General features: G+C 44.1%; 1 protein-coding gene across 1 annotated transcript; it reads left to right on the top strand.

The window, feature by feature from the left end:
• The first annotated feature begins 5,192 nt into the window (after positions 1 to 5,192).
• Positions 5,193 to 13,364, top strand: dhx33 (DEAH (Asp-Glu-Ala-His) box polypeptide 33). Its single transcript, XM_053442315.1, has 12 exons — positions 5,193 to 5,562; positions 5,729 to 5,889; positions 7,033 to 7,260; positions 7,427 to 7,597; positions 8,145 to 8,330; positions 8,609 to 8,720; positions 9,151 to 9,310; positions 9,455 to 9,543; positions 9,632 to 9,759; positions 9,897 to 10,100; positions 10,827 to 10,913; positions 11,811 to 13,364. Exons 1-12 carry the CDS (start codon positions 5,352 to 5,354, stop codon positions 12,117 to 12,119), a joined length of 2,046 nt encoding a protein of 681 aa, XP_053298290.1. The 5' UTR covers positions 5,193 to 5,351; the 3' UTR covers positions 12,120 to 13,364.
• The last annotated feature ends 241 nt before the right edge of the window (positions 13,365 to 13,605 follow it).

Here is a 13,605-nt window from a genome sequence, read left to right as displayed (position 1 = left end):
TTTTGAGCGGCGGCACATTTTTACATTTACAAAATCCTGGGGCACATTACCAATCAAAATTACACAAAATGACCGTCTATGGCCTAACACAGCACATATAATGCATATAGTTAGTAATATTGTTTCTAAATGTATTTATACTCACTCAGTGTTAAACCTGGGCCTGTTTAGATGAACACAAAACTGATATCCTGGCAGGAATGGAAGAAAGACACACATGAAGCTCTTCTTCAACAGCTCTCAGTGTCTGTTTTTAGTTTTTATCGCAGTCAAGCTTAAAAAGCTCAGCTCACACATATGTTGTTATAATAAGATTGGGGAACTCCTTGGCAGCAGATAGCCAAAAACTGTCCAAAGGAAGATCAGCAAAGTTTAGCTTTAAACCACGATCTTGTTTCAGTTCAATGAGTTCCTCTTGCTCCTGTAAAGTCATGTCCTTTCCAGCATCTGATGCTGAGCTGTATGGGTCCCTAACCCAGTCAAGGCATTCTGTGAAGGCTGAAGAGAAATGAAATGACAACTTCTCCTCAAGAGTTTTCAAATGTGTGCCTATCACCTCGCACATTGCAGCAGTGTTGACATCATGCCTTTTCTCAGTCAGTGGGAACATCTTAAGGTTGCCACGCTGCACATGTTGTTGCCAGAGCTGCACCTTTAAACGGAATCCATTTATTTTATCATTTCGGCCTTGCATCCGTGGGTTCAGTTCATTCAGATGATGAAATATATCAGCCAGGTATGCCAGCTTTGCACACCACTCATCAGTTGCAAGCAGCTTTGAGTAATCGGACCTCTCAATTGTCAGAAATACTTTCAACCCACTGGAATAGAAGAGTATTACATTATCTGCCACACTTTATTACAGCACAGACCAGGGGTGCCCACACTTTATACGCCTGTGAGCTACTCTTGAAATGACCAGCTCAGCTAGATCTACCGACCAAATAGTGTTGGTATCACCCAACAGACACTCAACAATGGTTAATTAGGTGATATTAGATAATTTCCCACGGCACAACTGACGATCTCTCACCGCAGACTAGTGTGCCGCGGCACACTGGTTGAAAATCACTGCTCTATACTCTTTATAGGTTTCTTTCCATTATCTTCATAGCTGGATTAATGATGTGACCAAGCAGAGAAGGGATCAGGAATGTAAAACTTTTATTTCTAGAATGTTTTTTACAAGATGCTTGAATAAGCTGTTCAACGGAGACGCCCCCGGAGGCAGAGGGCGGATCACCTAAGTGAGGTTCAGCCAGATGCTGGGCACCTCTTCATCAATGTCAACAGCTGATCGATGACGTCTTCCAGAACTGTAAACTACCTGCTTTGCTGTTCAACATTTCACGCAGCAACAGGCCCATCCTCCTCCAGCTCCGTGTCAGGACCATCTTTAAACTGACAAAAACAGTGCTCCTGGTGTCCTCCAAGCTGCCATGGTTGAGAAAACTGTCAAAAATTATCTTGGAAAGCGTCTCCATCCACCTGTGGCTTGGTTTAAGCAGGTCTGAGCTTCTTCCTCTTTTTAAGCTTGATCCTGATCTTGATCTGGCTCCTATCCACCATAACCCTGGGAGATTTCTCTAATTTTCGGCAGCTTTAGGAGAGCGATAGTGGAGTCAGACGGTTCACTGATTTGCTGAATCTCCTCCTCAGTGTTCTGGGTCGATGCAACATCAACAGAGACCTCAGATAGCTTCTCCATCTCCTCCTCTGTGACTGAGGTCTTAACATGAGGAGTTAGAGTTAGGTCAGTCTGGTTGTTGATTGGCTGCATCTCCTCGTCAGCGTTCTGTAAGGACACAGCATCAACAGTGTCCTCATACAGCTTCTCCACCTCCTTCTCTGTGACTGAGGTCGTCAAATGAGGAGTGGGGTCAGTCTGGCAGCTGATTGGCTGCATCTCCTCCTCAGTGTTCCAGGCGGATGCAACATCAACAGTGTCCTCAGGCAGCTCCTCCCCTCCTCCTCTGTGACTGAGGTCTTCACATGAGGAGTGAGAGTGAGGTCAGTCTGGCTGCTGATTGGCTGCGTCTCCTCCTCAGTGTTCTGGGTGGATGAAGCATCAACAGTAACTTCAACCTGTGGTTGCTCTTCAGAGGAGGCAGCACCTGCCACCGGTTGAGTTTGAGCAGGTTTGCGCTTCCTCTTCTTTTTGAGCTTGATCTTGAAAGCGATTGACTCCTTTCCACCATAACCCTGGAAGATTTCACTATTTTTCTCCTCCTGCAGGAGATCAATAGTTGGGTCAGTCTGGTTGCTGATTGGCTGCATCTCCTCCTCAGTGTTCTGGGTGGGAGCAACATCAACAGTGTCCTCAGGCAGCTTCTCCTCCTCCCCCTCCTCTGTGACTGAGGTCTTCACATGAGGAGTGAGAGTGAGGTCAGTCTGGCTTCTGATTGGTTGCATCTCCTCCTCAGTGTTCTGGGTGGATGAAACATCAACTTCCACCTGTGGATGCTCTTCAGAGGAGGCAGCACCTGCGATCTGCTTCAATAGATCTGTGCTTCCTCTTCTTTTTTAGCTTTATCTTGAAAACGATTTTCTCCTTTCCATTATAATCCTGGAAGATTACACTCTTTTTCTCCTCCTGCAGGAGATCGCCGCAAATTTCAAACTGCATGTTTCTCTGTAATTCTTTTGTCAAGGTCTGTCAAGAATTCCCCCTCCTATTAACATTTTTATTTGTCTGATCGTATCCTTTGTGTATACTAGTGCTGTCAAACGTTTAAAATATCTAATCGCGATTAATCGCATTTATATCATAGTGAACTCAAAATTAAACGCGATTAATCGCAAATTTGTATCTATTCTAAATGTCCCTTCATTTATTTTTTTTCCATATATTTTTTTTTTCGTTTTAATGCTCTTATCAACATGGAAAAGTGGATTGACGTCATTCAACTGGGTTTGCGTTAACGCCATTAATAACGCGTTCAACTGACAGCACTAGTATATACTAATAATGATGTCATTTCAGAACTCAGCAGTCCCTCTGCTCTGCACTTCCTCGTTCCACATATCCCTTTACCAGCCCCACCCACAGACACACCTGCCTTCTATCAAGTCATTAGTCTCCCCAGTAAATCTTACTGCCTGTTTCCTTTGTCCTCTGCCAGATCGTTTAGTGCAGTGATTTTTACACTAGTCTGCGGTGAGAGATCGTCAGGTGTGCCGTGGGAAATGATCTAATATCCCCTAATTAACCATTGTTGAGTGTCTGTTGGGTGATACCAACACTATTTGGTCGGTAGATCTTGCTGAGCTGGTCATTTCAAGAGTAGCTCACAGGCGTATAAAGTGTGGGCACCCCTGGTCTGTGCTGTAATAAAGTGTGGCAGATAATGTAATACTCTTCTATTCCAGTGGGTTAAAAGTATTTCTGACAATTGAGAGGTCCGATTACTCAAAGCTGCTTGCAACTGATGAGTGGTGTGCAAAGCTGGCATACCTGGCTGATATATTTCATCATCTGAATGAACTGAACACACGGATGCAAGGCCGAAATGAAAACCTGCTTCCAAGCACTGATAAAATAAATGGATTCCGTTTAAAGGTGCAGCTCTGGCAACAACATGTGCAGCGTGGCAACCTTAAGATGTTCCCACTGACTGAGAAAAGGCATGATGTCAACACTGCTGCAATGTGCGAGGTGATAGGCACACATTTGAAAACTCTTGAGGAGAAGTTGTCATTTCATTTCTCTTCAGCCTTCACAGAATGCCTTGACTGGGTTAGGGACCCATACAGCTCAGCATCAGATGCTGGAAAGGACATGACTTTACAGGCGCAAGAGGAACTCATTGAACTGAAACAAGATCGTGGTTTAAAGCTAAACTTTGCTAATCTTCCGTTGGACAGTTTTTGGCTATCTGCTGCCAAGGAGTTCCCCAATCTGGCCAACAAAGCTATTTGGACATTGCTCCTGTTTTCCACAACATATATGTGAGCTTAGCTTTTCAAGCTTGACTGCGATAAAAACTAAAAACAGACACTGAGAGCTGTTGAAGAAGAGCTTTGTGTGTGTCTGTCTTCCATTCCTGCCAGGATATCAGTTTTGTGTTCATCTAAACAGGCCCAGGTTTAACACTGAGTGAGTATAAATACATTTAGAAACTATATTACTAACTATATGCATTATATGTACTGTGTTAGGCCATAGACAGTCATTTTGTGTCATTTTGATTGGTAATGTGCCCCAGGATTTTGTAAATGTAAAAAATGTGCCGCGGCTCAAAAAAGGTTGAAAATCACTGCAGTAGTGCACCTTCACTAGCCTCACGAGTCGATTACCATTCAGCAGTCAATGATTCTAATGCACAACGATGTATCACATCCACAATTTCCTGTAGCACTGCATGTAGCTGCTGTTTCATCGGTTGATAAAACCAAAATTTACAACAATAAATTGTAATCAGACTACAACAGTTAGTCTGTGACAGTGGTCAGTGCTCTTCACACTGACATTCATCCAGTTTAGACTGCTGCACCTAAAGCTTAAAAGGACAAACTCTGATTATAGCCTTTATCAAGGTGGCCCCACCTGGCCCCCCTTGGCAGCGCAACTGCACTGAGGCGCGTCACTCCGCTGGTAAACAGGTGACTATTTTCCTCTGATGTTTTCTCACCACTTAGAACTGATCTTTATAAAAAAACCTGCTTAACCCATATTTATGTTCCTGGATAAACGGGGCGTGTCTCGTGAGCTCTGGAGAGAATCAAACAAACACAAAGGCAACGTCGGTCCTGTACGTGTTCCAACAACTGCAGATCAGTGATGGTGTTTATTGTTAAAGTGTAAAGTGAGCGCAGGTCAGAGGAAGCAGACTCCGACAGCTGAAGCAGCAGTTTGAGAATATTTCACTGTAATGCATGAGACTAGGAGTGAGGGTTGAGAGGCATCGGAAATCCACCAAGTCTAAAATCCGGACCTGATATTTAGATTTTTTTATTCAATCAATATATTTGTTGACAGGGAATCTGTGCACAAATAGGACTATACCATTAATTTAGTGTAAATTGATGTCTGTGTGACCACGTGCCAGCTATCTACAATCATACGATCCCTAATACGTGTTGTAGAGGTGGTGGTTTGATGAGGGATTTAACGAGGATGAACCTTACAGTCACGACGCGGGTTGGAATTTGACTCTCGGTGTGATGACGTGAAATGTCCGCGCCACGCTGTAACCACGTGGGGACGTTTTAGTGAAGCGCTAGCAAAACATCCGCAGTGACGCTGGTGTCAGTGAGCACGGAGAAAACTTTTGATTTATTTTCTCCCTGACATCAAACCAACCCGAAGGAGCTGCGAAGGTTTCCCCCACCAGAGTCACTTTTTCTAGACCATGCCCAACGACCCTCACCCTCCTCCGGCTAAGAAATTCAAGCCGGGGTCAGTGTTCTTCCGACTGGATAGGAACAAGCCTGGCATGCTGCTTCCTAGAAAGGGGAATGCGACCACTCCGATAGAAGTCCAGAGGAAACAGCTTCCGATCTACCAGGCGAAACCTCAGCTGCTGAACCAACTGAGGCAGCTGCCCAATGTCATTCTGATAGGTAGAGTTCCCGCTACTCTTTACATTCGATAGATCTCAGGAAGTAATCAGACAGGGTGGCGTTTTGTTATTATTATCAACCATTGTCAGATTATGTACAGAGTGTGTAACACCAACGGTGCCTTGTTATGACTCCACCTCATTCCTCTCTCTCGTGCACACGTCAGGTGAGACCGGGTCAGGGAAGACCACCCAGATCCCCCAGTATCTGTACGAGGCTGGCATCGGGCGACAGGGCATGGTCGCCATCACTCAGCCTCGCCGGGTCGCTGCCATCTCGCTGGCAGGAAGGGTGGCCGAGGAGAAGAGGACTCAGCTCGGCAAGCTGGTACGAACAGGAGACGGGTGTTCCACTGCTCAATGTGTACTTAGAAACACACGAGGCACAATGCTGAAGAATCATGTCTGTATGAGGAGAAAAGGTGGAATACGTTGCTGATGATATATCCCTTTGAATATATATATATATATATATATATGTGTGTTGAGTTAATCAGTTATGTTAGAGCTTTTGTCTTGATGACCACTCAAAGCTCTTCACAAAAAAGTTTTGTCTTTCACTTCTTCACACACTCATTCATACAGTGCATCTATGTGCAGCTCTCTCTCTCTCTCTCTCTCTCTCTCTCTCTCTCTCTCTCTCTCTCTCTCACATGGTTCATACGCTGCCGGCACAGCCCTCAGGGTCAGTTAGTGGTTCGGTATCTTGCCCAAAGAATTTTTGGCTTGCGGAATGGGGGAGATAAGAATCGAACCACCAACTTTCTGGTTGGAAAGACCCGCTATACCTCCTGAGGGCAAAGACATGACATTCGTTTGGTTTATTTTGTGTATCAGACGTAGCGCCACATCACCAGTTCTCAGTGCTTGGGAAAGTGTCGACTGTGCAGCAGGAGAGTGGAGCCGGATCAGTGCTGCAGTTTTCTGTCCGATCTGACCGAGAAGTAACTGAGCCCAAAAGGTGGTTGGATTTTTCTGACAAAACCTGGCCCCGCCTTCGATGTTCCGTAGTCTTATGACATGATGGGAGGAGAGTTGGCAGACAAGGATGAGGAGGATTTGATCAAAACGTTATTATGGTAATCTACTGTTACACCTCAGACAAGTCGGTGCGTTTGAGAGAGAGAGAGAGACGGATGGAGAGCACGGTTCACTGTACATTAAAGTGGAAGCCAGAGGCTGCTAGGTGTAATGTAACATTAAGTTAAGTCTGGACAGACGCCGAACAACAAGCATGTTTTCTTGTTAAGTTTATTACCTGGAGGGAAAATCTCAACTGTGGTTTCCCTAATATCGGTGTGTTCAAGGTGAATTATCCCCGAGGGGCAATTAGTAGTACAGCCATCAGTAACCACATCAATAAATACAAACTCATCACATTGATTCATTTGACAAGCCGATATCAGCAGGGATGACACGAGACGAACAAGTGCAACAGTTTAAAGTCTCACTGACTCAAACTTCTCCTCAGGTTGGTTACACGGTGCGTTTTGAGGATGTCACCTCCTCCGAGACGAAGCTGAAGTTCATGACAGACGGCATGCTGCTGCGTGAGGCCATCGGGGACCCGTTACTGCTGCGCTACACCGTGGTGGTCCTGGATGAAGCCCACGAGCGCACCGTGCACACCGATGTGCTGTTCGGCGTGGTTAAGGCTGCTCAACGCAAGCGGCGAGAACTACACAAGATTCCCTTGAAGGTAGGAGAAAAGCTGGAGCTGCCCAGGGTTGAATAAAGTTTTACTTTTGTAGTCAACACTCGACTCATCAAAATCTTGCTCTGCATTATTACACACAAGCAAATTTTCTGCTCCTACTTTGTTGATCTCTTTTTTACTCTTTCTTTTAATTGTTTTTCCTGCACAGGTCATAGTGATGTCGGCCACAATGGACGTGGATTTGTTCTCTGAATACTTCAACAAGTCACCAGTGCTGTACCTGGAGGGAAGGCAGCATCCCATTCAGATCTACTACACCAAGCATCCCCAGTCCGACTACCTGCAGGCTGCACTGGTGTCTGTGTTCCAGATCCATCAGGTAGTTTTCAACATTTAACTATTAACTAATCTGTCAAGTTGACTTTAGATCAGGAGTGTCCAAACTTTTTATCCCGAGGACCACACGCCGTCACGCCCCCCTGCCCTGGAGCGGACCGTTGACAATGCGCCTCAATTGCGTCGCTCAGGCCGGGGGGCGTGGCGGCTTTCTGAGGGACAGCTGGCAGGTCAGGGGTGAGTTGGGCGCCACCTAGTGTTTAAACTGAGAAGTACAATACAGTGGGCCATATTTTTTTAGGCGGGCCAATTTAAAATGGATTGCAGGCCGTAGTTTGGACACCCCTGATTTAGATTAACTGATTAGATTTGGAAGATCAAAGGTCAAGGTTATGGTGACCCCATATGAGTCTGATTGACGGAGGCAAACATCCGCCGCGTGATCATTTTCTTATTCAAACACTGATATCTAAAAATTCAGTTCTTTACTTTTTTGTAAGGAAGCAAACAATGAGTGGAAATTTCCCTTGGTGCAGTTTCATGTACTGTGATGACTCCTGACACCGGAACACAACGTGGTCTCGTTGCAGGAGGCGCCCCCGTCCCATGATATTTTAGTCTTCATGACGGGTCAAGAGGAAATCGAGGCCCTGGCGAGGACTTGCCGGGACATCGCCAAGCATCTTCCTGACGGCTGCAGTCCCATGGTAGTTATCCCGTTGTACGCATCGCTGCCCCCAGCACAGCAGCTCAGGGTCTTCCAGCTAGCTCCCAAGGTAAAGACAACAACAAACACAACAGTGTTCTGTAGATTTGTGTGAACAAAAGGAAGTCGTTGTGAATGAATAGTCAATTTGGTTTTGGACAGAATTTGTGAAATCTGTGTGCTGCTGTTCTCAACTGTGATTATGTTTAAGATGACGTACTTGTTTGGCTTCTTTAAAGCAGGAGAGACACTAAATCACCAGTTTTTGTGAGTTTGAAGTTGCCATTATCATTGTCTTGTTATTTTCTATTGTCAAACAAATTGTTTGTGCTCTTTACTTTGATCCAGGGTTGTAGGAAAGTCATCCTCTCGACCAACATCGCTGAGACGTCACTTACAATCTCTGGGATTAAATATGTCATAGACACAGGGATGGTGAAGGCCAAACGTTTTAATCCTGGTGAGAGGATTCAGTCCACACACACACACACACACATAAATTCTTTACTATCTTGATTAACACTTCTGGTAAATTAACTTGTAGGAATTTCATGTTTTTATTTGTTATTATTTGTTTTGAATAGTCTATGGTCTTTAAAGCTTCTGTTCATCATTTTATTTACCTTTGGGTTTAACTTTACGGTGGTATTTCAACCGTTCAATTCTGGTTTTAATGTGATTTAACCCCCACCCTAAACTACACTTCACCCTAAAAGACTCAACCCTTTAAAAATGTCGTCGCTTGTCTGTACTTAAATAGGTCCTCCAAAGCTAGAGCTAAAAACACACACCATAATTTAAGTGTTAACTATAAAATAATTCAGTTTATGGTTAATGACAGTGAATTGTGCATGTTTTGGTTTTATTGTACATGTGTTGTGTGACTGCAGACAGTGGTTTGGAGGTGCTGGCAGTGCAGCGGATCTCTAAAGCACAGGCCTGGCAGCGATCGGGTCGAGCTGGCAGGGAGGACTCTGGCTCCTGCTATCGTCTCTACACCGAGGCGGAGTTCGACAGCCTCATCCCCATGACTGTACCTGAGATCCAGAGGTAGGCCTCTGTTTCATGCAGTTAATACACTTCAGTACAGTGTGTGCTGCTCTGAACGAGGCTCTTCTGCACGTTGATTCATTTGGGTCAGTGTGATTGAGTATGCTCTTTTTCCTCCCCTCTGCGTGTGTGTGTCTGCCGCAGGTGTAACTTGGCCAGTGTGATGCTGCAGTTAATGGCTCTGGGGATCCCAGACGTGATGAATTTTGATTTCATGTCAAAGCCCTCTCCAGGTAAGATGCTACTGATCATGAGTCACTGTGCTCGTCTGGTCAATCAGAGAGTTGGTAGGTTGAAGTGACCAGTTTGTGTTTATCCCAGAGGCCGTTCACTCTGCTGTGGAGCATTTAGAGCTGCTGGGAGCTCTGGAGAGGAAGGAGGGCCAGGTTTTCCTCACCCCTCTTGGAAAGAAGATGGCAAGCTTCCCCTTGGAGCCAAGATATGCCAAGGTAGCAAGTGCTTCACACAAGCATAAACTGTTCAGGAGGTCTGCATTGATTTGTATATTTAGTTGAAGTTGACATAAAGTCTATTATGCATAGAGCCAATGTGGTTGATGCCTTCTTCTTTTCTCCCCGTCTCACAGACCATCCTGCTGTCCCCGGATTACTCCTGTTCTGAGGAGATTTTGTGCATTGTGTCTCTACTGTCAGTAGACACTGTGTTGTTCAACCCTCCAGCCCGGCGGGAAGAGGTGCTCGCGGCGCGCAAGAAGTTTTCCTCCAGCGAAGGAGACCACATGACCCTCCTTAGCATTTACAGAGCATTCAAGAAAGTCAGTGGTAATAAGGTAAGAATATCTGGACAAGTAAGAGAAAATATATGTCTACACGTTAGGGCTGTAAGTTTTTCCAAAAATCATGTTTGAGCGAATTTGACATGACAAGTTGTTTAAGGGGGTTTCCGTCTATAGTGTAGAACTCACGCAGACTCTTAAATGCTCTGGTGTAATGAATCAGATCAGGACAGATTTGCTTGCATCTCTGCTGTATCAGGAAACACTACCTCAGTTGGTCTGATGAGCTTCTAGACCAGGGGTGTCCAAACTACGGCCCATACATGTTTAATTGGCCGTATCTAAAACTATAATTGACTGGCCCACTGAATTACACTTCTTAGTCTAATCACTAGGTGGCGCCAAACTTACTCCTGGCCTGCCAGCTGTCCCTCAGACCGCTGGCAGGGGGGGGGCGTGGCAGCGGCTGCGGTTACCAGCATGAACGTAGTTTACCTGCATTTGATTGATTTTGCCAATAGTAGTGCATTAGAAGCAAGGCAGTATACCTCACTGGTGAGTGGTCCAGTCCTTCCAATATATTTTTGTGGCCCTCTGAAAAGAAGTTTGAACAGCCCTGTTCTAGACTGTATAATTTGAATTTAACCGAGTCATTATGGGTTGACTACGAACGTTCCCCCCACGTTCAAATGAATCTTTGAATTTGAAATAAGAAATGACAGCCGTAATAGATGAATTATTAGAACATGTTGCTGAGTGTCTTTATGTTTGCTTTTAAAGGAGTGGTGTCGGGAGAACTTTGTCAACAGCAGGAACATGGGTCTGGTGAAAGACGTCCAGGCGCAACTTAAAGAAATCTGCCTTAAGGTACATAACTGCAAATCACTGTAACCACTGGATGTACAGTGGGAATGTGAATGTTCTATGTACGCCTAAAGCAGTGGTTCTCAAATTATTTCTGTCATGCCCCTCTTTGGAGCCAGAATATTTTTCATGCCCAACCGGCTCCCCTGCACCAAACAAATGATGACAAAATGGGCCAAGTTCAACATGTGTATTTACATAACCTACACATGAACACTAAATTCACATTACTTTCAGGAATTACTGATGTGCAAATAGAAAACCTTTTTCAAACAAATTTTTGTGACATTTGTCGCTTTAGAAGTTAAAAAAATAGTGCAATAACTTTGCTTAAATTCAACTTAATTTAAGTACTTTTGGTAACATTCCTTTATCAGTCTGTACTTTTTCAAAAATAGAGAAAAAATGTATTAAATTATAATCACATTGTTACAAAGATGATAAAGCTCAACCAAAAAGAACAAATCCATGTGAGGTGTAATGTTTCAAAGTGTCTTCTTAATTTGTGGGGTCCAATAGTAGTTCCTCCTGGTATTTCATGCTGGCCTGATACAATGATGATTTAACAAATTAACGTGACGTTCCCTCACGTTACCGTTCAACATATGAAAACTGATTCGTAAAGTTCACCGTTCGCATGCGGCTTCAGAGAGGGTTGTCGACCCCTGGCTACGATGAAAGAACGATTTTGTTTTCTGTTCCGGCGTTAAAGAGATCCCTAAACATTAGTTTGGCCCTAACATTAGTTCCTTCTCACATTTCCCACTCCCGGTCGCGTGTCCCACCTGTTATGCCGGTGGGGCACGCGACACAGTTTGAGAATCACTGGCCTAAAGTCACAGCAGTAGAACCAGCAGCCCATTTGAGCCTCATGATGACTGGATTATTTTTTTTCACTAGATGAATTTGAAGATGGAGTCATGTGGAGCAGACACGGAGGACGTTCGCCGCTGCCTCGCCCACGGGATGTTCGTCAACGCCGCAGAACTACAACCCGACGGCAGCTACTTGGCTCTGGACACCCACCAGCCTGTGGCCATCCATCCCTCCTCTGTCCTTTTCCAGGCCAAGCCAGCATACGTGGTCTTTAATGAGCTGCTGCACACGTCGCGCTGCTACATGAGAGACCTCTGTCTGGTTGACGCCGACTGGCTGCTGGATGCAGCACCAGAATACTTTGGCCGCAAGCTCCACCTCACCAGGAGCTAACCAATAGAGATACAGGACACCTTTCTCAATTTACCCAGTGACTGAAAAACTGGAAAAATGTTTTCTCTTTACAGAGCTGAATTTGGATAAAGACACTTACTACAAATCAGAAGAATCTGAGTTTCTGTGCTGTAAACTTCTCTGGATTTTACTACCTCTCAGTTGACAAGCATCTGGCATGTGTCACTGCAGCAGAAATCTGCAAACTGGGGCCTCACAACTTTTTTGACCTCCTCCAGACTCTTATTCACGTTTTATAAACCATTTTTCTTCTGCCTGACATTCATTCTTGCCATTTAGCCACCTGTTTAACATATTTAAGAATAGATCATTTTTTAGGTTCCCTGCTCCGGTTCTTTCAATGTTTGCATGCATTTCTGATAATGTATCAATTTTTTTTCTCAAAGTCATATTGACTTTTTCATACAGGGTAGTTGACTGACCAGTTCTGCCTGAAAGTTAGAGGCTAAGAAAAGCAATCTTCTCTTAAACGGTCCCACTATGTTGTGTAGGTTTACACAATGTGCTCTGAAGGGGTTTCATACACAAGCACAGAAGCTTTGTCTTAATCCATAAATTCCTGTAATAATATTAAAACATGAAAAACACCAAAGTTATGGTTAAAACACAGGCTGCTTGTGTTACACAACTACGACTGTATCACACTTTCCCAAATACATGCACGTCAGGAGAAGCAGCATGCCTTATTCTCCAGGTTCTACTCTTGTTGCACAGATCCATTACTCGGACTGCAAAGACTAACAACCGACATATGGACGACCAATGGATGCAAAGCAATGCATGGAGATTGTAGTTATCGATCTGATCACTCAGGTCTTACATACTTTGTAGAATGTAAATCTCACCAATTTGAAGAATAGGATGGATGCTCCTCTTTTTTTACACTGGACTCAGGATTGTACAACATGTTTTGTAACCTGAATAAAATGAGAACTGTTTCTAAGTTTACAAACTATTAAACACCAGTTGCATCTGGTGTTGCTGTTGAGATCATCAGACCTACTCTCACATACTGGTCGTGTGTTCAGGGATCGAGTCTCTTGCACATCAGGCTGCCCATGAGGTTTTTAAGTAAATGGTTTAGGATCTGCATGAGCCCTTGTCAATTTTACACAAATAAATGCACGCCTTCGATGAGTTTATTATAACTATACATCTTGTAATTTGTCATAGTCTTAGTTACACAGATGTTATAATTTCTAATAAATAAAAAAATCAACACTGCCCAAGTGTAAGAGTCTGCTGTGAGTGGAGAGTAAAGATTCAAAGAGGGTAATAGGAGTTTTCCACTTTTTGGTTTTGACAGAATTTATGGAAAATGTTGATGTATCATAGAGTTAGTTAAGCTTAATTTCTGTAGATCAGTATAAAAATATAATCACACACTTTACAAGTCCACAGGAATTAAAAACAGAACAGATTTTTGTTCCAGTGTTTCTGTCGTCTCGGTTAAGGCCATTATGAT

Source organism: Pleuronectes platessa, chromosome 15 (genome assembly GCF_947347685.1).
Source record: "Pleuronectes platessa chromosome 15, fPlePla1.1, whole genome shotgun sequence".
Lineage (NCBI taxonomy): Eukaryota > Metazoa > Chordata > Actinopteri > Pleuronectiformes > Pleuronectidae > Pleuronectes > Pleuronectes platessa.
The sequence above is the reverse complement of the archived record's forward strand: the minus strand, read 5'-3'. Positions and strand labels throughout refer to the sequence as shown.